Source organism: Eptatretus burgeri, chromosome 11 (genome assembly GCF_056783735.1).
Source record: "Eptatretus burgeri isolate ZD-2024b chromosome 11, Ebu_testis_v1, whole genome shotgun sequence".
Taxonomy (NCBI): Eukaryota; Metazoa; Chordata; class Myxini; order Myxiniformes; family Myxinidae; genus Eptatretus; species Eptatretus burgeri.
In genome coordinates this window covers 24,293,922-24,319,441 of record NC_140971.1, presented here as the reverse complement: position 1 = coordinate 24,319,441, position 25,520 = coordinate 24,293,922, and the positions used below count along the sequence as shown (strand labels likewise).

Sequence of the window (25,520 nt, the reverse complement as noted above, 5' to 3'; positions counted from 1 at the left end):
GACGTGTGGCAACGATCGCGTAACGTGCCAACAACACGTTAATCATAGGTTAGAAATAAGTTTCGGGTACGCTAAACATTACCTCGGCGTGTCTCAACTTATGATTAACTTACAAATAGCATGTGTTGACGTCTGTCAACGATCGCAGACCGTGCCTACAACTTGTGGCCAGCGTAGCGGAACGTGTGAGTCATACGCTGGCATACGTCGTGAAATTTTAAGCATGCAAAAATTTGAGGACAACCGAAAAGTACAACGTTTAAAGCCAACGTACAACGACGTATGGCAGTCTTTTTCAGCGTGCTCTCAATGTTATCAAAACTTACCCATAACGTATTCAACGTGTGCCAGCGTTTTAGAAAAAAAAATTTCAAAAATAGGCATACGTTGGCTAAAACGTCAAGGTGTGACTGGGCCTTTAGGTGGCTGGCTTTAGATATTAGGGTCTTGAGTTTGAGCCGCTGTCCCACTGATGAAATAACACCAGGTGGGTCCACTCAGCCTGTCATCCTTCCAAGATTGGCAAAATGAGTACAAGCTTACTGGTAACAGGGACACTGCATCAGCGGCACAGTCGCGCTTCCAGAAAAATGATGCAGCCAGCGGGCACAGGCTGCATACGAAACAACAAAAATGATATCTCTTGTTTAAAATTACCATTCCAAATCCAAAGGGTAACAAACATTAATGAAATGGGTAGTGCCCTCCAGCCGATTAAATAGGAAGGGACACTGCATTGCACTCAAACCTGGAGCTCTGTTGGTCTTTGTCATAAGATGGTGTCATGTATTCTATTTAATTATTTTTTATTATGGTTTGAATTTGGTAATTGGACACCTTGTATGAGTGAAAACAATCCGAATCGAATCAAATCTCCAAAGTTCTGATAAATATTACCAACAAGTGGAAGAGCGAGTTGGAAATCACAGATTGATCGATTCGTGCTGAGGGCAATATGGTTGACGTGACCGGAAGTGACGTGGTACTACGTGCGGAATTCTGGAGGACGACGTGGCCTTCGGTGAGGGAGCGCCCATGACGTCACACAGCCAATAGACGAGACACTAGATACCTTACATGTCGACTACAAGTCTATCATTCTGTGCGTCAATCCTTGCGAGTGGAATGGAAGGGAAACATTGCGTTTTTAAATTGATCATACTTTCCATAAAATGCGTGTTTTGATGACACCAACACGGGTCTGTGAGTTTCCACAAACAAAACGGGTCAAACCCGTAAAATCCGGGTCTCTTGCCATGTGTGCTAATCTTCCATTCATCATCCCTGAAAATCTTGCACATTCAGACATTAGACCCCTTCCAGTTGACAAAAATCCTTGATTATGCCCTTTGGGGGCATCCATGAAGTATATATACTCTTCAAAATAAGAAACCTTAACCCTCCCCCCCCTTCCAATCACAACTAATGCACCTTAAATTTAATCTGCATAATCCGGCAACACAGCAATTGTTATACACCCCTCCCCCCAGATACCAACCTCTTTTCCCTCCTCTCCTTTCCCTCCTCTCTTTCTGCTCACCTCTTCGCTTCTCTCGCTCCCTCCTCTCAGCCATCCCCCCTCATCCCCTGTATTCCCTTCAGTGAAGCGACAGTGGTATTTCCTGGGATTAAATAAAACTAGTGCGGGCCCGTACGTACGTGGCTGCACGTGCAAAAAAAAATTTTTTTCCAAGCCGCGTGCCACAAACAACAACCACACAGGCCGTTCCTTCGCTCTCGCGTGCCCGTGCGTGCGTGCCTGTACATGCAAAAAAAATAATAAGAAGAATTGTAACTTCAATCGTGACGTCATAGCACCGTGTACTGTCAATGGTTTGGTCAATAAATGGCCATAACTTGGGAACCACTTTTCCGATTAATATCAAACCTTGAAAAGGCACATCCACAGGGCCCCAGCAATATACCTGGCAAGTTTCAATTAAATCGGACCAGTGGTTGTCGAGAACCAGCGGTCGCAGACACACACACACACACACACACACACACACACACACACACACACACACACACACAGAGATAGATAGATGTATATAAACACTGTTTGCAGGGTATAAACAGCCCTCCCCCCCCCCAACAAAATGCTGTACCGTCTATTGAAGGCACACCCAAAACTGAGATGATGACAATATCTTGCAATTTTTCTTACTTTCTCACAAAACTGGCTTAAAATAATTTTCAAGAAATTCAGTTCTGTATTATAAAATATTCAGAACGGATATTTGCACTTCGTTTTTGATTTTAGACCGATGTTCACAATAATCTTCTTCTTCTTCTTCACAACATACCTGTTTCGTTTTTTTCCTTTTTTTTGATGGTAGCTGTTTTTTGCCAGACACAAGTATGTTAAATGCAGACCTCGTGGGTCTTGGTGACCGCATCGGTACTTTAAGTGAACAAAACGAACACCAAATGTCTGCACAGCAGCCATGACTAATATCAAAGTTGGGAATGTCTATCCAGGGTCCATTTTCCGACTGGACAAGATGGCCCAGGTGGGTTGTGAAATGTTTTTGAAATGTCGATAAACCTTTCTGAGCCTTTAACTGAAATAGACAGCCGCTGATTTTGTCTGTTGAGACCATAGTGGTCAACGATGGCACAGAGTAATGCCATGCCTAGCAGACATAAAATGACCGCCTGGAAGTCGACCCTCACAAAAAATAAATAAATAATTGGGGTTGACAACAATTATTGGGGTAAGTCGGGTTTTTGGAAATTCAACTTTTTTTTTTTTGGCCTAATAGTATTGTTTTGGGCTGATCACCCTATTCTTGTAGGAAAAGGTTCAAAGGCAAAGGGACTTACGGAACACCTTGTACATGTATTGAAAAGGTGGTTCATGGTTTTTTTAACATGTCAGTATACCATACGCATTGACTTTAAGATTTTGTGATGTGCTTGGTACACCAGTGCAATTTTTTTAAATTTTTTTAGTTGTGAAAAGTGTAATATGAAATTATGAGCAGATGGTATTCAGTGTGGTTTCTGGAGTGTGATCTCCAATGGAAAGTGAGGTTTTGATTGAGGTGAACCTTATTTAATATCCTGTCGTTACACCCTTCCTCCTTCTATTTCAGCTGAAAACCTTCGTGCCAAGTTCCCCATGGCATGTACACCAATTGGTGATGCAGAGACTATTCAAGGCCTCAATACACTGCTGATGGTACCGCCCGGTGCAGAATGTACTGCTGTACCTGAAGAAGTTGATGACTCTGCAACCTATAAAATGGAGGGCTCTGACGAGGCATGGGGAAGTGGTGATAACGAGGCTGAGGGTGGTGACCCTTCAGATGCGACCAAGGAGCTGTTGAATGGAGAGGATGGTGTGTTGGTCATCCAACCGGAACCATGTGATGAGCCTGCGGCTGTGGCTGCAGCACGAGTGGACATCGATGGTGCGTCGCCAGCTGAGATGCCGGAGGAACCGACGAGTGTGAATCCGGCTCCACGTGACAGCTCCGACAAGCCTTACATCTGCGTGCAATGCGGGCGTGGCTTCAACAGCTACCCTTGCCTTCTGCGCCACGTGCGTGACCATGGAGGTGAGCGACGTTATCACTGCGATGTCTGCGGCAAGCGCTTCACGCAATCGGGCACGCTCAAGGCTCACCGGCGCTCTCACACTGGGGAGAGACCATACGTATGTGGCGAGTGCGGCAAGACCTTCATAACTTCATCACACCTCAAGCGACACCGTCGCACCCACGGCAGTAAGGGGCTAGGCTAGCCTCGTTAATTTATTCCACTTTATTTAGTCTCATTTGCTCCTTGTCCAGTTGATAATTATTTTTATTTTTTTTGCAATTAAATTGGGTGCCCTTGGGAAACATGGTGTAGATTTAACCTGTTCAGGGTATTTGTTCACACAATGGAGTTTTTCTTTTTTTCCCCCCATCTTTCACATGGGTGTTGTTTGTTTGTTTTTTTTACTGCATGTACAGTATACAATGTGATCCTTTCTTCCATTCACGGCTTCACAATAACTTATTGTATTTAAAATCCTGCCGAAACCATCATCTCCAGGCCACACATCCTTTCAACTCTTATTTCTCAACATCCCCCCCCACCCCCTCCTCATGTCCTCAAATACTTATAGTTTTAGCAATTTTTCTGCACCAGACAAACATCGTATGTTTCCCATGCCATTACATTCAGCACGTCAGTTCTGAACGATCTCAATTTAGCAAATTTACGGTAATACTGCCTCACAAACGATGCTCAGAGACAGTCAGCTGAGTTTGCACAGGGTGGGTTGTTAAGTGACCAAGATGCTTTTCTCTGTTAAATTGTCTTCATTTTGTCATTTGAAAATTTGTGAAATGCACTACGCTTCAAGAATTATGAGCTTTGTGTACCAGCTGATATATACGTATGGATATCTAATATATAAAGCTGAGTTCGTGTCTGTGGGTCTGTCTGTCTGTCTGTCTGTCTGTCTGTCTGTGGGTGGGTCATAAGCGCCACCCATTCTACAGGCCACGCCTTCCCCTCCAGCCGTCCAGAAATCGCCGCCATCTTTTTCTCTCTACATATCTTCTTAGGAATGAGAAGTAATTCAATGATGATGACATGGCTGTCTTGATGAGCTCTACTTCTCATACTTCCCATTGTTTAAAGGCCTCTGATGTACATTTGAAGACTGACCAACGCGTCTGCTATCATTAAATAAAGGTACTATATTGAGGAAACAAGGTACATTTTGATTACATCTCAAACGATATAACGCATATTTCGTTCGCAGCAATCGTGGCAGCGGGCGAATATACACCGCCCAATGAAGGTTCGTTCTCATGATGTACAGGAAAGAAAATAAAGGTCTTTCATTTCAAAAAAAAAACTTGTTTTCCCGACTTTTAAAGGCTTATAAAGAAACTGATGGACATATAATTCACATACTGTATTATGTGAAGTAAATCAACTTTGAAATCAGCTTTGTCGTGAAATACCAACGTACGTAATTAATTGGTCGGGAGGCTGCCAGGGAAATTACACGGATATTTATCAAGAACGCATACACTTTAAAGAAGTTATGTATGCGTACACTTTAAAGTTAAATGAAATGTACATGTACACTTTTGTACACTCAACATCACCTCTGAGTTTATGTACATTTTAAAACCGACAAGCTTGCAAGGTACGTTTTCATTACAACGGAAGTATTCATGATTAATATTTGAAGTCTTTAATTTAAAAACTGTCCTTTTGTTGGCGTTTTGTATGTACTGTATGCTGTCGAGATGTCGTGGGGTATGTTCAGTAGCCAGGCAGCTTGCGAGCGCTTGCCATGACAGATGTTCCTTTTTCACAGTTTTGAATGAAGTGCTTGCTTAAGTGCTTAAGGCGGTGAACGCTCCACAAGAAACTTAATCTGAACACAAGCAACTGCACTTGGTAACTAACGGAGGGAGGGGAAAGGGTGGGGTGGGAGGAGGCAGTGGAAGAGATGGGTGAGAGGAGGAAGGGGATGGGTGGGAGGAGGCACCGGAAGGGGTGGAGTGGAACTCTGAAGGGACTGGGGTGGAGCAGGAAAGGGTGGGGTGGGAGGAGGGACCCGGTGTTGCCTGGAAATGCTGGGTACCCCTGCTAGTATTAATATATTTTCATCTGGAATACAGCTGTGCATAGGAGGTCCTTGCTCTTCGTGGGTTTCCCCTTCGTGGATGCACTCTATTGTTATTAATTTATTGAGGCAAGGTTTGCGGATTGTGGTCAATGCGCTCAAATAATCTTGGGTTGGCGAACTATTTTCCACATTTATTCACCTAATTAACATGGGCCGCCAGCACAATAACCCCCTCAAACCCCCCGACATCATCACCGTTATCTCGTCTTTATTGTCGCCATCATCAATATCACCACCGCATTGTTGGATCATGTTTATCATTATTATTATTAAAAGTAAGTTTCATAATCTTAATAATTCAAGAAAATTAACTTTATTTTATGTTCTTAATACAGGAAAATAATCTTTTATTTTATCTTCTTGATAACTTTTATATATAAAACTAAATAGCACAAATACAATGCACAAACATGCTAATTTTAAGGGTATAGTTTGGCAAAAAGGGGTGACAAATTTTAAGGTTGAAGTCGTCCCTAACCCTATTTTCACCATTACTGTTGGACCCTGGCATTCGTGGTTCCACGACTCATGGACCCCGCATACTCACAGGTCAAAGTGTGACTGCTTAAACATTCGTGCTTTGTGGGTTAAAAAAAACAAAAAAACATTCATATTCATATATATATATATATATATATATATATATATATATATATATATATATATATATATATATATATATATATATATATACACATTATATATATATATATATATATATATATATATATATATATATATATATATATATATATATATATATATATATATATATATATATACACATTATATACATATATATATACACATTATATACATATATATATATATATATATATATATATATATACACATTATATATATATATATATATATATATATATATATATATATATATATATATATATATATATATATATATATATATATATATATATATACATATATATATATACATATATATATATATATATATATACACACACACACACACACACACACACACACACACATTAATAGAAAGAAGACACAGCCATGCAATAAATTAAACTGAACACCACTCTCCAATTTTGAAACAAACGGGAAGAGCAGTATCAGCCTCCAACAACGTTTCACTTGTGATCCACAAGCTTTGTTAGGCCAAAGGGAACCAAGCTGGCACACACGGCCGTTTCATTATTAATTTTGTAGACCACTCGATCTACTTTCGGTCACGCATGAAAGCATGGAACCCTTTTTTTGTTGTTAAAACAAAAGACAGCCACGTCATCATCATTGATTTACTTCTCATTCCTAAGTTGCAAACATCGTGATCTCGCAATATAATGATGCACATGAGTGGTGAGGACTATCCTCCCCTTTTTCCCACTGACGTGCTTCTGGTTGAGCACCTGCTGAAGCTCCTAGGTGGTGTATGGGTCGGGTTGGCTTGTCAATCATCTTGGTTTTACACCATCCTCTTCTTGATGTCTTTGTTAGTGTATTATATTGAGTTGGGAGATCATTTGTTTCACTGGTTATCCGCCCTCTCTGTTCTTTGGTGTGCCAAGCTTCAAGAATCAGTCATCCGTGTTTGGTAGGCTTGGCACTCAGTATGCGGATTCCATCCAGGTCAAGCTCATGACCTGTTTGAACTTGGTGCTGAGCGATGGCTGATTGATCTGCCCTACAAAGCTGCATTGCCCTTTTATGTTCCTTCAGACGTGACTTGAGGCTTCTCCCAGTTTCACCAACATAAGCCTGACCACAATCATTGCAAGTGGTACTGTACCACTCCTGATTTATCACCAGATGGAATGAGGTCTTTAAATTAGGTGATAGCACTGCGGATAGTGCGTAGTGGTTTGTAGGCCACGATTTGTGCTCCTTGCATCACTTTGGCAATTCTTTCCGAGAGGTCCGGGTAATATGGTAGAATACGTCGACCAATGATTTCTTGTTCCTTGCTGTTTTTGATGCAAGGTTTCTTGAGTCCAGTTGAAAAAATGCTTGCTGTAACCATTGTTGGATAAAATGTGCTGTGCTCGTGTTATCTCTTTTATTGCAGCATCTTTGGACGATTAAATTGTCCATGCTCGGGATGCTAGTGTGCGAGCAACACTTCATTTGTGACAGACCGGATTACACGAATTAAAATCGAGCAATTTATTGGTGTGGGTTGGTTTTCTAAACACAGACGTTTCCAAAGAGCCGTCATGTTGGCGGTGTACTTCCGCATCCAAAAATGCCAATCGTCTGTCCTCTATTTCTTTGGTGAATTTTTTGCTGGGGTAAACATCACCAAGTTTTTCCAGGAGGTGTTCTACTTTGCCCTGGTGCACGATGGCAAATGTCATCTACGTATCTGTACCAGAGTCGTGGTGACCAATCATTGCTCACACCAAAGAATTTCCGTTCTAACTCTTCCATCACCAAGTTTGATACCACTGCAGATACCAAAGAGCCCACTGCCGTTCCAAAGATCTGTTTGTAACGCATACCATTATACACGAATGTCACACTGTCCAGACACATTTCCAGCAACCCTGTGATGTCACCTGGCGCCAGCCGACTGTTTGGGGAGGCTGCTTTCCAGTCATCCGACTCATCGAGGCATTCCCGTGTCACTTTGACTTGTCAAATCCGTTGGAACGTTTGTGAAGAGTGAGATGGCATTAAATGATACCATCGTCTCTTCATCACGGATTGTGATATTCTTTAATCTTTGTACAAACTCGCCACTATTTCTGACGGTTGTTTCGGTTTTGCCCACCAGTTTGCAGATAATGCGAGCAAGATAACGTGATGTCCTGTATGAAGGAGCGCTTGATGAAAGACACGCTAGGTCTTCATGGAACATCCTGTTTATGTAGTCCATACAATCTCAGTGCTACTCCCTTGTTGTATAACCAGTGATAGTCCTGCACTGCTAATCTACCACTTCTTTTCAAAGCAGACAGTTTTGAGTTAAGGGTCCATTGCTGTTTTGGTGTGGCATCGTTATCCAGCCTCAGATATTTATTTCTATCACTCAATGGTGTTAACACTTTTTGTTGAAAGGTTGATTTGTCCATAACTACAAGCAATCTACCTTTATATGCTGTTGCAAACACCAGACTATCCTTGGTTTTTAAATCCTTGACAGGCTTGCGTTCGGGAGCCGAGAGATTACTTGCAGGTCTGCCCTTGCGTAGAAAAGTCTCAGTAGTATGAGCAACGTGATTGGTAATTGTCACTTTCTCCTCATCGGTAAGTTGCATGATGGCAGACTCCACGCTGGCAATGATCCATGCAACCGGGATGGATTCTGGTGTGACGCTGAAGACCAGGCCCTTTTTTAGTACAGACATTTCCATATCCGAGAGCATTTCACTGGACAGGTTTATCATCCAACGATCCACATTGCCATTGTGTGTATGTTTTGAATTTGCATCATACCTTGGGTGAGAGGTGCTCATGTGGCTAGTGAAGTAATCATTGCGTAACTTGTCGAGTTTCCTGGTGTGTTTAAGTGAAACGGACTCGCGTATCGTGGTTCCATAGGAATGAGAACGCCAGATCACGGCATTTGCAACATCGGAATGAGAAGTAAACTGATGATGATGACATGACTTTCTCTTGTTTCAACAACAAAAAAGGGTTACATGCTTTCATGCACGACCGGAAGAAGATCGAGTGGTCCACAAAATTAACAATAAAATGGCCGCATGCACCAGCTTGGTTTCCTTAAGCTTGGTAAAGCTTGTGGATCACAAGCGAAACATTGCTGGAGGCTGACACTGCTCTTCCCGTTTGTTTCAAAATTGGAGCATGGTGTTCAGTTTTATTTATTGGTTGGCTGTTTCTTCTTTTTATGACAATGGATATTCCTAACCACATTAATTTGATCACATATATATATATATATATATATATATATATATATATATATATATATATATATATATATATATATATACATACATACATACATACATACATATACATATACATATACACATACTTGTGCCCGTGAATGACACCTCCCACACTCCTCTAGCCGAAGAAGCTGCATAGAGAAAGAAGGCCTACACAAGGTAAGCACTGTGCTGTTTCGAACCCTTTCCAGAGTTCCTCCACAACTATAAAGACGTACAACCATGAGAATCCCAATGCTACACTCCCCCTTAGCTACCAGACGGGTTTCATCGCTTATTGGCAAATCATCAGCGATAGCACAGACAGCAATGCATACCATTGAGGCTCCCAAGCATGTACCATGTGCAAACGTCAAAAACAGTCAATATATAAATAAAGAAAGACCCACCCACATCTCTCACCTGTGAATGGAGGGAATAGCCAATCAGCTCTCACCGAATCAACTAAACCCAGGTGGCTCAGACTATATAAATAATTGACACCTCCCACACTCTCGCTGAAGAAGCTGCATAAAGGAACCCAAGAAGGGCCTACACAAGGAAAGCGCTCTGCTGTTTCGAACCCTTCCCAGAGTTCCTCCACAACTATAAAGACGTTCACACAAAGTACACACATGAGAATCCCAATGCTACACACCCCTCAGCTACTAGACTGGAAGCTGAGGGGGTGTGATGAAATGAAACAAAACGTAAACTGTTCAGCCTGGCAGAAGTATGCATTCTACCGAGTGCCGTTCTCGTCTCCAATTCACCTCTGCGTTGATCTTTTGTGATAATTTTTTTTTACATTAAACAATGAAATTGCCATCGTTTTGGAGAAAATTGACCAGACTTCCCAATGTCCACCTGCAGTTGGTCTGCTTATTTTATTACAGTGCTTCACGTGCCATCCATGACAATATTTTTCGTCAGAGATGCTTGCCTCTTGAGTTTTTTTTTCTCACAACATTCCACCTCGAGAAGCTACAAAATTGAGGCAATCTATACCGGTGCCGAAACACAGAAAAGTCACTGACTTGCATGCTCAATCCAGAGAGAGTACACAGAGAAGACTATCCTTCTCTTTAAAGTGCTGTATTGTGATTGCTTACAGTGTTTGTGCCATTCATTTATTAGTCTCTGAAGGGTATATGAAGTGTTCTCAATATGTTGAAAGGCAAGCTTAATTTAGTGATTTGTATTTGTTGAATGAATTTATTTTAAATGGGTACACATCTGTTTATTAAATAAACAAACACATTTCTCTTTCCAAAAATAAAGTTGTTGATTATTATGTTAAAGATTTGAGGTCCTTCCAAATTCTACATTTTGTGTTTGATCGTGTCTTGTCGGCAATGTTACAGCGTATAAGTCGATGTGGAGTATCAGTCGAGTTGGCTAATTTTCAGAGTACCCCAGGAAGTGGCGGTACTGTTTGTCTCATCTAATTATCTTGTCTTGCGTCGCTTATGTTTGTATGTTCATGCGTGCATGTGGCAGCTCCACTACGAGTCTTAGATCATGTTGAAATAAAACTGCAACACAATGAAATGCTCGGTAACTTCTGAGGAAATGATTGTGCCTTCGTTGTGAGTCCATGATTGCCGATGAATCGTCACATGCTTTTCACAGCAAATCATACGCCTATAAAGTTGATGCAAGTTTATCTTCACTGAAATGGAGAAATTAAGGTATCATTTGCTGCTTTATGATGCTTTTTATTTTATTTTTCCTTCCGTAAGAATGTATTTTAAGTTGTACAACTCAAATGACTTAGTCATTCTCAGATTTATAAACGACTTCAGCGTCCATCTGAAATTGAGCATCAATTTTACTTGGTGTATAAATACATTTAAGGTACAGTCTTTTCAGCATGGAGTCTAATTCTAAAGTAGAAAAAAATTGTATGAAATGTGCATTTCATATTGGTGGATGTCGAATGACATGCTGATGTCAAACTTACAAAATGAGGATAATTGTACTGCACATTGTGTAAACTACAGTTGCAAAATAACCAGTGCAGTTTTGCACTCGAACTTTACAATTGTTGAGTTTGTTGGTCCTGCATTGTAGTCTCATCTTGAAGATAATGTAACAATTATTGTCTTTGACACTGATTATTTCTTTCTGATCAAATTTCCTTTTGATGGGCCGTTTTCAAGTCTTGGAATGTATTATTTCCTCCTTCAACTCTCATCTCCTCCCAACTTTCTCTCTCTTACCTTTTCCTGAAAATTTTCTTCAAATTATCCCTCTCCTTTGCAACATATGAAGATAGCACCTTCGAGCACAAACTTCCTCTTTTGGTGTATTTTTTTACCCTGCTTGCATGCAAAGTGAAAAGTGGAATTAAGCAATTGGTTCACTTTGTCTGTCTGTCCACAAACTTCATTTTTATGATCGAGGAACATTGAATGTTATAAATTGTGTTTTTTTTTTTAAAATCTTTAAAATCTATATTTTATTTTAATTGAATTATACACTTGAATACTGCAGAACACATCGCATTTTTGGCACTTTCAAAAACCTTCCATTTAGCAGAACTTGGACAAATTATTATGGCATTTTACATCATCTCGACCACAATCAAATTTTCTGCTCGCAAACCCCAGCCTATGTCCTTTCTCAAGACTGCATGGGGTAAGGTGTTCCATGAAATCTCTAGTAATTATCTCTCAGCTGGAATTGTCAATCATTCAGTTATGGAATGATTATTTTGAGTCCCAGTATTTATTTACATGCATCTTTGGCGTTTTGAAGGATAATGGCAGTCATGTTCTTGCTTGTATATTTGTTTTTATGGAGTCTTTTGGCATAATTAAGGAACTTCATGAGTGCCGTATTGAACTTCTTGATGGTGAAATGGCTGTCGGTGATGATCAACATTATGTTTCCTCTTTACCCCACCCCAGTGTTGGCCCTAGGTGGTTCCCTCTCATTCTCGGATGTCCATGACCCCTATGATAGCGGTCCTTCATACGCTCTCACCGACCCTGACCAGGAAGGCTTCGAGGACAGAGATGCAGCAACGATGGAGGGTGGAGGTGAAACTGCTTCCGCCACAGTGGACGCATCTTCGCCTTCACCTGGCGATTGGGAGGTGGACGAGGCATTGGAGCAGGCCGGGCCATCTGGGGATCAATGGGATGCTGCATCGATGGCGGAACCAGGTTCTGATGGTCTAAAGTGTACCCACGTGTGCTGGCATTGTGGGAAGCTTTTGTCGAACCGGAAAAGTCTCACGCGGCACCTGAAAACCCATAGTGGCGAGCGGCCCCACCGCTGTGATGACTGTGGGATGCGATTCTCCTACACGTCGAGCCTCAAGCGGCATCGCTTGACACACTCAGGAAAGAAGCCGTACCGCTGTAAGGAGTGTGGCAAGGGCTACACACGCAACTACCTTTTGCAACTCCACAACCTCACGCACTGACTAGCAGGCAGAAAAGGATATTGCTTTAGTACCACTTACCATCTGTAGGATTTACTTTTACTGACATTGGCAATCATTCTTTTGCCTTTCCTGTCACTTTCTTAACTATTACTCCCACTCTCACTTCCCAAATGCCATACAATCTTAACTTGAAACTTTTCTCCACCTGTCCAGCTTCTTGCCCTCCTTTTCAAATGCTTCTGTTCCTCTTATACATGTTCTGTAAATTTTCATTCTTCTCCAGTTGTTTTAATCCAAAAGATAAATGCACTTCAATGGCCTATTTCTCATGTTTGCCAATTTTTACCTGTCTTTAAAAAAAATATTATTTTTACCTCTTCATTCAAAATATTATATCAACATTAATTTTTATTATTTGTTATCTAAATGATCCTTTTTCATTTGTTCGTTGAGATTATTGTCATAAGCACTGCAGGGCAACTGGTTATTGGGAAGGGAAATCTTGTGGCAGGAAACGTTTTTATTTATAAATGAAGGCAACACCAACTAGTATAGCCGCCCAGCAGGCAAGGATAAGGTCTGATGTTTCCATCACAGAATAGTCCACATTTGTAACTGCGCAGGCATCGTTTGCCAGGTGTTAATTATCCTCCAAAGGGGTAAAGGGCATCACATCACAGCAATAAGCAGATGGTGAGACCTAAGATTGTGTGTGTGTGTGTGTGTGTGTGTGTGTGTGTGTGTGTGTGTGTGTGTGTGTGTGTGTGTGTGTGTGTGTGTGTGTGTGTGTGTGTGTGTGTGTGTGTGTTTGCGTGCGTGCGTGCGTGCGCGCGCCACTATCTCCATATGTGGGTTTCCAAGTGGAACGGAGCCCTCCAAGGTCTCAAAGTATCCACCTCCATGTGTGTGTATACATTCAGTGCCTATCGAAAGTCTACACCCCCTTTCAAAATTTTCACCTTTTGTTGCCTTATAGCCTGGAATTAAATTACATTAAATCAGACTTTTTCCACCTTTTATATTTACACATCGTAACCTCATGAAAAACAAATTCTACAAATTTAAGAAAATTTATGACAAATACAAAACTAGAATATCTTGGTTGCATAAATGTCCACCTTGGTTGTAATAGAATATCTTGAGAACATATATCGAGAATATCTTGGTTACAATAGCAATTGTAAGTCAGCTCAGGTGTAACCAATCACCTTCAAACTCACATACGAAGTTAATTGGCCTCCACCTGTATTAAATTGTGGTGATTCTGATTATTTCTGAATAAAATCAGCTGTTCCTGCAGGTTTCCTCTGCTGCGTATTGCATTTCACAGTAAGGACTCGACCATTTTAAAGACTTGTCAGGTCAGGTCAGATTAGATCTGTGACTTACTATGTAAACCTGTACTAACCTGTTTCATGATCGGGTTGTCGGCAACTAAACCGTCTCCCCCACCAAGTTTCCTGGTGAGGATGGTAGATGGATATGGACACCCAGCAGGATTAATAATAAAATCTGTCAAAGGGCGGAGGAGCTCCTTGTGAGCCAACGGCCATCCATATGTCGTGCCCAACTGTGTCTGCGGGCGTCCTCCTACAGTTGGGTTACTTTTTATTTGTAGGTTGTTGGCAGGATTCGCACTCCAGCCACCGTAAAACCCTTCATTCCGCAAAACGTACGAAAAGCACAAAAAAAATCTGAAAACCCACTCTGTGGGAGTACCTCCAATGCAGCTGCCCTGCAAAGGGCAGCTCACCGGATATGGGATTGGGGCAAAGCCTTTGGGACCCCCAATCTTTGATTATAGCATCACCTGTGGTCAAGTCCTGTTTACAGGGCAATATGTGCATTGCATTCCTCCAAGCCCATCCCTCGGTGTACTGTATATAGAGTAGAGGGTGGTGGGCACTTGACAGAGGAGTGCGAAGTGAAGGCCCACTGGGCCAGTTACTTTGAGCGGCTGTACCAGGCTGATCCACCAGCTGTCAAATTGGATGTCAGGGGTGGTGTGTGTGTGTGTGTGATGTCAGGGGTGATCCCTATTGCTGACCCTCCAATCAACTGAGGCCCACCTTCGTGTGTGGAAACACAGACTGCGGTGAACCAGTTGAAGTGATTTAAAGCTCCTGGGATCTGTGGCATCCATGCTGAACTTCTCAAGGCTGGTGGAAATGCTGTACTCGTGTCTTTGCATGCAGTTCTGTGTTCTGCCTTGAACAAAGGCATCATCCCAACTGACTGCAAGAGGGGCCTTGTTGTCCCCATCTGGAAAGAGAAGGGTGATCACCAAGATTGCAACAACTACTGAGGGGTGACGCTGCTCTCAGTACCGGGCAAGATCTTTGCTTGCATAATTCTTGAGAGGGTTCGTCACCATCTAATTGAGCACCAGCGTCCAGAGCAGTCAGGCTTTACACCAAAGCGGTCAAAGATTGACCGTATCCTTGCTCTTCAGGTCCTCGCAAAACACAGATGAGAGTTTTGACAGGGGCTGCTTGCAGCCTATGTTGATCTCTGTAAAGCATTTGATTCAGTGAATTGGGATTCAGTGAATCTGGAGGATTCTTGGTCTTCGTGGGGTGCCACCAAAACTGAGCAATCTGATGTCTGAACTCCACTCTGGTACTGAGAGTGCTGTGAGATGTGGTGATACCATCTCTGACTTATTTACAGTTGTTGCTGGAATTTGTCAGGGGTGTGTACTGGCCCCTGCACTTTTCAGTGCTTGTATGGACTGGATTCTGGGGAGGTTGTCAGAGAGATCAAGCTACAGTGCATCGTTTGGGAATGTCAAGACCTTGATTTCGCAGATGTTGCAGTCATCTTTGCGGAGACTCCAGATATCCTTTTGGGGGCCCTCGACGTGCTGAATGAGGAGTCGGAGCCGCTGGGATTAAAGGTTTCCTGTGTCATAACTAAGATCCTGGATTTCATTGACATCTTGGATGCTGCTATTTTGTCTGTACCTGTTTGTGGCGAGGATGTTGAGGTCACGGAGAGATTCACGTACCTTGGCAGTGATATTCATGTCTCTGCTGGCTGCGAGCCAGATGTCAACAGACGTCTGGGTCCGGCTGAGGGAGTCATGGATTCACTGGATCATGGGGTGTGGCGCTGCCGGTACCTGTGCGGGAGGACAAAAGGCCGAGTCTTCAGGTCCTTGGTGCTTCCATTCTTGCTCTCCGGATATTAAACTTGGACTCTGACCAGGGATCTGAGACGGAGACTAAATTTCTTTGGTACCAGGTCTCTTTGGAGAATCCTTGGCTATCGTTGGTTGGACTTTGTGTCCAACGAGCAGTTGCTGAGAGACTCAAATGGGATTTGTTACCTGCATAGTCCGTGAGCGTCAGCTGCGGCTGTATGGACATGTGGCTCGTTTTCCTGATGCTGATCCTGTTCACCAGATTCTCTCAGCGAGGGAGCCTCATGAGTGGAGGAGGCCAATGGGCTGACCACGTGCATCGTGATTGCAGCAGTTTGAAATCTCAAGGAGATAGGGATGGGACAATCATCTGCCTGGGGGATGGCCAGACGGAGGCCCCTGGAGTATCGGCGGAAAGTGGATGCAGCGACGCGCTGCTCCGGTGCATGCTCTCATACCTGACCGGACTCATCTATGAGCACCAAGGAGCTTTCAAAGGACCTCCAGGATAAAGGTCTGGAAAGGCAGATCAGGGGATGAGTATAAAAATATTTCAAAGGCCTTGAATATCTCTTGGAGCACAGTCAAGACGATCATTAAGAATTGGAAGGCGTATAATACCACCAAGACCTTGCCTAGATCAGGCCGTCCCTCCAAACGGGATAACCAAGCAAGGAGGAGACTGCTTGAAGAAACCACCAAGAGGCCATTGGTATCTTTGAAAGAGCTGCATGCCTTTAGGAGAAAGACTGGTCACTGTGTGCATGCGACAATGATATCCCATGAACTCCATAAGTCTGGCTTGTACGGTAGCAGGGCAAGAATGAAGTCGGTACTCAAAAAAGCCCACCCTGAGTCCTGTTTGAGTTATGCAAAAATGCCACTCTGGAGATTCTGAAGCCATGTGGCAAATAGTTTTGTGGTCTGACGAAACTAAGATGGAACTTTTTGGCCTAAATTCAAACCGTTACATTTGCCGCAAACCCAACATAGCACATCACCCAAATAACACCATCCCCACTGTGAAGCATGGTGCTGGTAGCATCATGTTTTTTGGATGTTTCTCATCAACAGGGACTGAGCACTTATCAGGATAGAAGGGAAAATGGATGGAGCAAAATACAGAAAAATCTGAGGAAAACCTGCTGCCCTCTGCAAGAAATCTGAAAATGTGATGGAAGTTCACCTTTCAGCATGACAACAATCTGAAGCACACAGCCAAAGCTACACTGGAGTGGTTGAGGAACAAAATGATAAATGTCCTTGAGTGGCCCCGTCAAAGCCCCGACCGAAATCCAATCGAAAATGTGTGGCATGACTTGAATGCTGTCCATCAACATTCCCAATGCAACTTGACTGTTTGAAGTTTTTTTTGACAGATGAATGGGAAAATATTGCCCAATCAAGGTGTGCAAAGTTGGTGGAGACTTATCCCAACAGACTCACAGCTGTAATTGCTGTCAAAGGTGCTTCCACCAAGTATTAACTCAGGGGGGTGGACACTTATCCAACCAAGATATTCTAGTTTTGTATTTTAAATTAATTTTCTGAAATTTATTGAATTTGTTTTTCACTTGGAAGTTGTTGGTTGCAATGTGTAAATAAAGGTGGAAAAAGTGATTTAATGCAATTAATTCCAGGTTATAAGGCAACAAAAGATGAAAATTTTGAAAGGGGGTGCAGACGTGTGTGTGTGTGTGTGTGTGTGTGTGTGTGTGTGTGTGTGTGTGTGTGTGTGTGTGTGTGTGTGTGTGTGTGTGTGTGTGTGTGTGTGTGTGTGTGTGTGTGTGAGATGCTTGCAAGGCTGCTATCTCAACACGTGGTGGTTTTCAGGAGATGGAATGGAGACCTCTCTAGTCTCAAGGTATCCACCTTCGTGTGAACAATGGTCTCCTGTGTGCTTAGGTGGACTTATCCACAGAATGTTGTTGTTGTTGTTTCATCCCTCCCTGCTTTACCACACTTCATCTACCATGACCTCTCCTCCCCCCCCTCCCAACATATTTAACGCAACATGTGAATGACTGCGATGCATCTCATTTAAACTTCACACATGTGTTTTTAGGTTCTATTTTGGGTGTATATTCGATGTGAGAGTGTCACAGAGTGTGATTGTGCATGTGAATGTGGGTGTGTGGATTGGTGTGTGCTTGAGTCTTGGATAATACAGCACAGTATAACATAAGAGTTTATAAGGGATATAATATATCACACTTTGTTGCAGGTTAGTACAGCAATAGTGTAGGTTAATGTAACACAAGAGAGGTGTTTCAAAACTTTTAACCTCACCTAATAATAATTCTAGAAACACTCACTCCCTCAGGAAGTGGCTCGGGGAAGGAAAGGGGGGAGGTGGTGCAAATATATTTTGTGCCGTGGCTAGTAATACCCTATCCCTCTGGCAAGAGTCAGTAAATCACTTGCATTGTTCCTCGTGCACAGGTGAAAATCGCGGCATCTCCCCATCCTCGCGAGGGGGTGTATCATTTAGTGCCCATGGCCTGACTCTGGGTACCCCCAGCATGTATGCAAAATTTGGTGAAGATCGGCCACAGCCGTCTTCGATTCTGTAAGGTTCAGACACACGCACACACATGCACACACTGAAAGCACTCATAATCTGATGTTTATTTGTAAACAGCCTTTTTTTTTTATGTTTGCAGGACTTGTACACAAGAGAGTCAATGCAAGTCAGTAAATGGAGTTTGGAAAAATGGAGAAGACTGAAATCAGAGCAGTGATCAAGTACTCGATAAGAAAGGGTTCATACAAAAGGAAATCCGTCAGAACATGGTGGCAACACTGGGTGATGATGCCCCTTCATATGCCACTGCCTCCTCCCAGAAAGAAAAAAAAAAAGAAAAAACTGGGCAGCTGTATTTATGTAAGGGAGGGAGCAGTACTGAGGATGAGTTCAAGACTACCCAAAGAGGCCACCACACCAGAAAACGTTGATGCTGTCCACAAGTTTTCGATGAATGACAAAAAAAAAACACGCAACGGTGAGGCACATAACAGACAATGCACATCAGCAGGAAATCAGTGCATTCCATCCTCAATGCAACATTGGACATGGAAAAAGTTTTCATCAAGATGGCTGCCAGAATGTTGACTGCCGATCTGAAAGCTTGACTTGCCATTTCCAGGGAATTTCTTGGCCTATTTTGAATAAACCCAGCCAACCTCATGAGCAGGATTGTGACTCAGGATGAGTCATGGATTCGCCACTTTGATCCTGAGATCAAAGAGCAGAACATGCATTGGAAGCTCACACATTCTCCATGTCAACAGAATTTCAAGAAGAAGGCATCATCTGGAATGGCCATGCCAGTGTTTTCTGGGATGGTGAAAAGGTGTTCATGATTGACCACCTCCCAAAAGATGAGACCAGTTGTGGAAGTACTCTGCTGATGAACAGTGGCAGTTGTGAAGAGCCATCAGAAACGAGCACTGTGGAATATTAAGTTGAGTGCTGCTGTTCCAGGTCACTGAATCATCTTGTACAACCCAGGTTGCAGTGACCACAGCAACCAATTGTGGCGTTGAACTGCTTTCCATTCAACCTATTCACAAAATTTGGCTCCTTCAATCTTTTGCTTTTTTTTACTTTTGTATATTGGAGTTGAGGCTCATGGAGGAGCTAAATGACAAAGGGTAGCAGGTTAAAAACTATCAGAGGTGTTGGGGTGGTGGGGGCTGGGGGTGGACTTGCACAAGGAGGAAAAACACAAAAACGAGTAACACTGGACCAGAGAGAAAATGAGTGTGTGTGTGTGTGTGTGTGTGTGTGTGTGTGTGTGTGTGTGTGTGTGTGTGTGTGTGTGTGTGTGTGTGTGTGTGTGTGTGTGTGTGTGTGTGTGTGTGTAAGAGATCGTGTATGTTTGTGTGTGAGCACATGAGGTGATGATTTGCAGTGCATTTGAAAGGCCAAAGTAAGGTTTTCTTGAGCAACGCATGTGACCTGGGATGTGACCAGGTGACCTGGGATGACCAGGTGACCCATGTGACCTGGGATGTGACCTGGGATGTGACTATAGGAGGGCCGAGGTCAGAAAGGGCAGGAGAAGCAACATCAGGTGCAAGCTTTATAAAATAGAGAGCCCACCAACTTGCTGCTGGTGGGAGATGGACCTCTTGTCTTGAGTGAGTTCAATGTTATGGAAGACCTTGTGATTTTTTAAACTCTTCAACAGAAGCAAGGTGGGAAAACTAAGGAGGTTGCCTATCCAAGAAGGATGTGAGACAGAGACAGAGACGGAGACGTTTCTGAGAATGAGAACATTTAGCCATTAGGACCATTTGTGGAAAAGGTGTTGAAGAAACTTCTGCAGAGCAGGGGAAGTACTGCACATGTTGTCGGGAACATTCTGTAAAGGTGGAAAGGGTGGGTCCAGGAAGGGATGGATATGGGTCTTTGGCCTTTTGAGCGAAGACAGTTCAAGAACTTTGCTTCATGTCAAGCAGTATACGGCACAAATCTGTCCTTTTGAGTGAAGGAATGGAAGGGGAAATACTTGTTCCTGAAATAGAAGGAAGAGTTTCATGGAAAGAGTTTTAACAATTATGTGATTACAGCTGTTAAAAAGTTTATGGATGAGCAGGACAAGGACTTCCACAGGATAGGCATAGCTAAGCTGCAGGAACGCTGAACCAAGTCTTTTGAATTCATGGGGAGGGGGTGGGGGGCAGGGTGGGAAGACTCTTGAAAAATAAGTAATTGAGAGCAAATTGTGTTTTCTACCTCTGGCTCGAAGCATTCTGAACACTCTCATATTACAGTATATTTTTGTATAGTGCAGCATGAGAGGGCATCGTCCAACATTGACGAGTGCAACAAAGTGCAATATGGTGTTCCATCAGCATCTAGGTTAGTACAGCGTAGTGTACATTGATACACAGTAGTGTTTATACTTTGTGTTATGTTGACGTTTTTTACAATGTGAACTTGATTTATACGATAAACCAAAATATAGATCAAGTTCCCATTTGGTTGATAAGTCCACTCAAAGTAGATAAGTTAATCAAAACCAGACCACACTCACACCTTGCTACACGCGAGGTGATGATAAAAACGCCATAAGGTATCAGCATCTCCTTATTGCAGTCACGTGACTCCACCCCCCACCCCTTCCTTTGGGATGATACTTAACACCTGTGCAGTCCCAGATGTAAACCACTCATGAAAAACCTTGGACCTGAGCCCTGCTTACTGGGCAGCTATACTAATTGTTTGTGATTATAGTTTTGAATACAAATCTTCTCAACTACAAGCAGTTTTATTTGTGTAAAAGAAACGTTTTTGTTTTGATACATTGCCACTTTCTCTCTCTCCCAAAATGCATTTCCATTACCCTATGTGCTCAGCCTCGCTGCCTTTAATGTGATGAAATGTCCTCATGTTATGGCAAGTCATTCGTCCGTGATTCTTTCTCGATGTATGTAATTTTCTTCTTCGAATGGCTGGTCCACTAATCTCTGGTGCTGGTCTGAAATGGCAGACATCGATTTTCCTGTAACATCCATGTCGGTCCATGAAAGTTAGTCTTATTTCTTTTCTGTTTTTTTAAAACAGTTTTTGACTTTTATGCTTCCGTTTGCACTGTTTTTTTTTTTTCCCTTCCAACCCACTGCGTTGGGCAACTGCTATGGTGGCAAATTTATTTCAGGTACCGGGCCAAAATAAAGTAAAACGCAAGCTAAGAATGACAAAAAATGATGAGTTCATCAAAGCCTGTGCAAAAATGCTACCCAGCATGTGCTGGCAATTTCTGTGGCAGTTGCAACAAAGCGACTTTGTATCGAGAGGTCCGCGTTGCCCAACAGTTCTTTTGGAAGTACCCTTAAAACCTTCGCATGACGTGAAACGAGATGAGATACAAGCGACACGTATATCGGGTTGATTCTTAAGCGGTTTCCACTTTGGTTTGACCTGGCATTTTGTTTAATGAACCGGTTCTGCAAACTTCAGCAATGGCGTCGCTGAGACACATCGGGAGAGTAAACAGGTTTGAGTTGTTAATTCCATTTCTTTATTTCGCTTGCTTGCTTGCTCATAGTTAGTATTTTTGCTGTGATGCAACCGTTTATTTCATCAAGTGGCATTCCATTGTTACTGTTAAAAAAAAAAGAAGAAGAAGAAAAAAAACAAAACAATCTTCACTTCCACAACTGGGAATTTTACCGATGAATGAGAAGCGTACTTAGCAATGTGGAAGGCTTTTCTTCCCTGGGAGCTGTACATTATTATATGCCTGTGTTGTACATAATCAATAATTTTCCAACTTCCCCCCCCCCCACCCCCCTTTAAAAAAAATTATTGTAGAGTTTGTTTCGTTTAAATTAGAGAATGTAACATGAATTAGAATTTTTTTTTTTTGTGTTTAGTTCTTGGGAAAAGTGATGGAATATATTTTATTATGCAAACACCTATACACTGTTCATACTTATTGGTGTTTGATTACATATCCTTATAATCTGTGATTCCCTTTTATCCTGTTGATATCTCGATGGCGTTTTGCGCATATATTCTGTGCCCCTGGAAATGAAGAGGGCTCATTTGGGATCGAGCTATAGGAATGATCCAACTGTACGGTTGATGCCTCATCTTCTGCTGCATCGACCGCCACACTGTGATGAGTTTCCACTCCCCCTGCTGTACGTTAGCATTCACTACTTGGCTTCAGTACAGTGCGGCACTGTTTTGTTCATTTTCTTAACTGAAAAGTTTCGTCTCCCTTTTTTTTTTTCATTTTTGAAACAAGATTAACCTCGCATAAACGGGCTTTGTTTGCCTGACTTGGAGCTCAGTCATGTATTTACGACATTCCTTTTGCTGTCGTTGCAATCCCGATGATGCAGCCCTGGTTTGATAAAGCTGTCAAATATAAAATTTTGTGTATTATTCTGCAAATGTTGCCCTTCCCCAGCCTTGTAACACACTTGTTGCAAAATAATGAAATAAACTTGGAATCGTTTCAGGATTGATACATGTTAAATGGGTGATGTATTGAATATTCATTTCTCTCTTCTCCTCCTCCTCACCCCCACCCCCCCCCACTCAAACCCCTCACCCATCACCTCCCACCCTCCAGTGATCGAAACCTCAGGTCATGCCGACATAATTTCCATTAATTATCATGACATTCGTAGACTTAACTTGAATACCCTATTTCAGTCTCCTGCAGGTTGAAAGGCTTCCTCAACATGGTTCTTTCTTTTCCGGTTTTTGTACCGCAGTTAACTTTTACCCCACGTGCGTGAAGTGAAAAGCGTGGTTAAGCAATCGATTCACTTTGTCTGTGTCTGTCTACATACGTCAGCTTATGATCGATGAACAAATTAATTTCAATTGAATGTTATATTTCGAACACGAATTGGAAAACGAACCAACAGTTAAGCGGTACTTTGTCTCTGAATTTGGCAAATTGTGCGGAATCTCGTCCTGAGCACGCATGCGCACAGAGTGAGGTAATTGTTTTCTTGTCTGCCTGTCTGGCAATCAAACAATTTTAAAAATCATTACAAACAGGAAGTTTTACTGTTTTTAAGGACGTCATAAAGGACACAAGCAACAGGTATGAAGAGCTAATTTATTGTGTTTAAAAAAGGTCGTGTAAAAGACGCTGCATCAACAGCGGTGAATTTCCGAAAAAAACAAATATTTTTTTTCTACGACCTTTAAAGTCTTTATTTTATTTCAATTGAATTATAGACTTAAGCACTGAAGAACAAAAACGTTTTTTTGGCACTTTCAAAAACCTTCCATTTTGCAGTACTTAGATAAAATAATACGGCATTAATATGGCAATTTTACATCATCTCGACCAATAAAATATTCCGCTTGCAGGCCCTTCCCATGTCCTTGTTTCTCAACACTGCGTGGGGTAAGGTGTTCTGTGAATTCTCCAGTTCAATTAAGTATTTCCGTCTAATGTGAGATACTCCTTGAACTCGCAGCTCTTTCTCTCCGTTGCGACTTTGAAGTTACTGTCCATCGGTTGTCCGTTCTTCATGCTGTGTGTCCAGAACATTTCTGTTTTTTTGTCTGTGACCAGTCACCGAACCGAGCTTTTCTGTCCGTCTTTTTGTTTTGCCAAGACGGCATCTTTTCATGACCCTTTGCATGGTGATCCAATTTTTATTTCCACCTTCGAAGGAGACTGGCATGCGTCATTGATGGGAAACTTTATGTTTCATACACGGAGACAGTTTTGCTTTTCATAAGGTCTTTTCTAATGATCCAAATGCCATCCATCCGACTCTGGAATATCTCTTCACTTCTTCAGTGATCCATGTACATTTTTATGAGTTGGTGATTGTAATTATTGTTTTCTTGAGTTCCACAATTATCAACTTCACCTTCGTTCTTTTTTGTATCAAGGTGGAACATGATTTTTTTTTTTTTTTATCTTTGTCATCTTCATTTTTCATCAAATTAATGCAATTGACTGCCACACATGTCATCACCACCTCGTGTGTTCAGACTCTCCAAATTTAGCTCTTTCATCTCCATTTCAAAATTTCCAGCATTGTTTCAAACTTCCTCCATCGACATTTATTCCTTTTTGGTTTTTTTTCCCAATGCAGCTGTTGGACCACTCTTTGGTATGCAGTGGACAAGGTTACTGTGCGACTATTGTAGACAGCTTAATATCTTGATAAATTTTGTATAAGCGGTTTCGGTGACATCGAGCTTCTTATTCTTCTTGCATATGGCAGCTTAGCTGCCGGGGTAGCTATCATTTCTTGGAAGAGCGACTGTGTCGCTGATGCAGTGCCCCTCTACCAGTACACACTGGTACTCATTTCGCCGACCTTGGAAGAATGACAGGCTGAGTCAACCCCCCGGTGTATTAATTCAGCAGCTGACGGGGCTTGAATTCAGGACCCTAGGATCCCAAGCCGCCACCCTAACCACTGAACCAACACCAGGCTCGACATTGAGCTTGTATAACGACATTTGTTTCCACACTGTGGAAGACTTTTTCATTATAAATGCTAGTCACAAGGACAATTTCTCCCTGAAGCTGATTCATTTTAAGAAAGTGACCAGCCTGCTCCCATGTCCGTTTGTTGTCGAGTTACCTCCTCCACCGAAGGTGTACAGAAGTTATATCTTCACCCCTGTCTGGGTGTGTGTGAGCAGGATATCTCGGAGCTATGGACAGATTCGGCCAAAACTTTGTGGACAGGTTGGGTGTGTGTCAAGGACGAATCGATTCGATTTTGGTGACGATACGGATATGAGAATTTTTTTTAAAATGATTCGCAATTGAGAGATAGTGCCAAAAACGATATGTATGTAGCATGACGTTTCAAAAAGTTTTATTTTTTACGGATTATGACAAAACTTGGTGGATGAGTTGGGTCGGTGACAAGAACCAGTCGATCAGATTTTAGTGTGTGTCAAGGATGAATTGTGGCCTCGATCCAGATTTTCAGATCTTGCCATTATTGCAATACAAA

At 42.2% G+C, this 25,520-nt stretch overlaps 1 protein-coding gene across 6 annotated transcripts in view; it reads left to right on the top strand.

Annotated features, from left to right (window-relative positions):
* LOC147016671 (uncharacterized) overlaps positions 1-23,050 on the top strand; it is a 151,142-nt gene extending 128,092 nt beyond the window's left edge. For 4 of the 6 annotated variants that reach the window (XM_085845566.1, XM_085845563.1, XM_085845567.1 and 1 more), the window contains 4 exons: positions 3,099-3,731; positions 12,432-12,887; positions 18,498-18,624; positions 18,719-23,050. In XM_085845566.1, coding sequence (XP_085701692.1) covers positions 3,099-3,731; positions 12,432-12,887; positions 18,498-18,624; positions 18,719-18,782 — 1,280 coding nt within the window. In that variant the 3' untranslated portion in view covers positions 18,783-23,050. The remainder of the gene's footprint in view (positions 1-3,098; positions 3,732-12,431; positions 12,888-18,497; positions 18,625-18,718) is intronic. The other 2 variants (XM_085845568.1, XM_085845569.1) reach the window with 2 other exon arrangements.
* Positions 23,051-25,520: the final 2,470 nt, after the last annotated feature.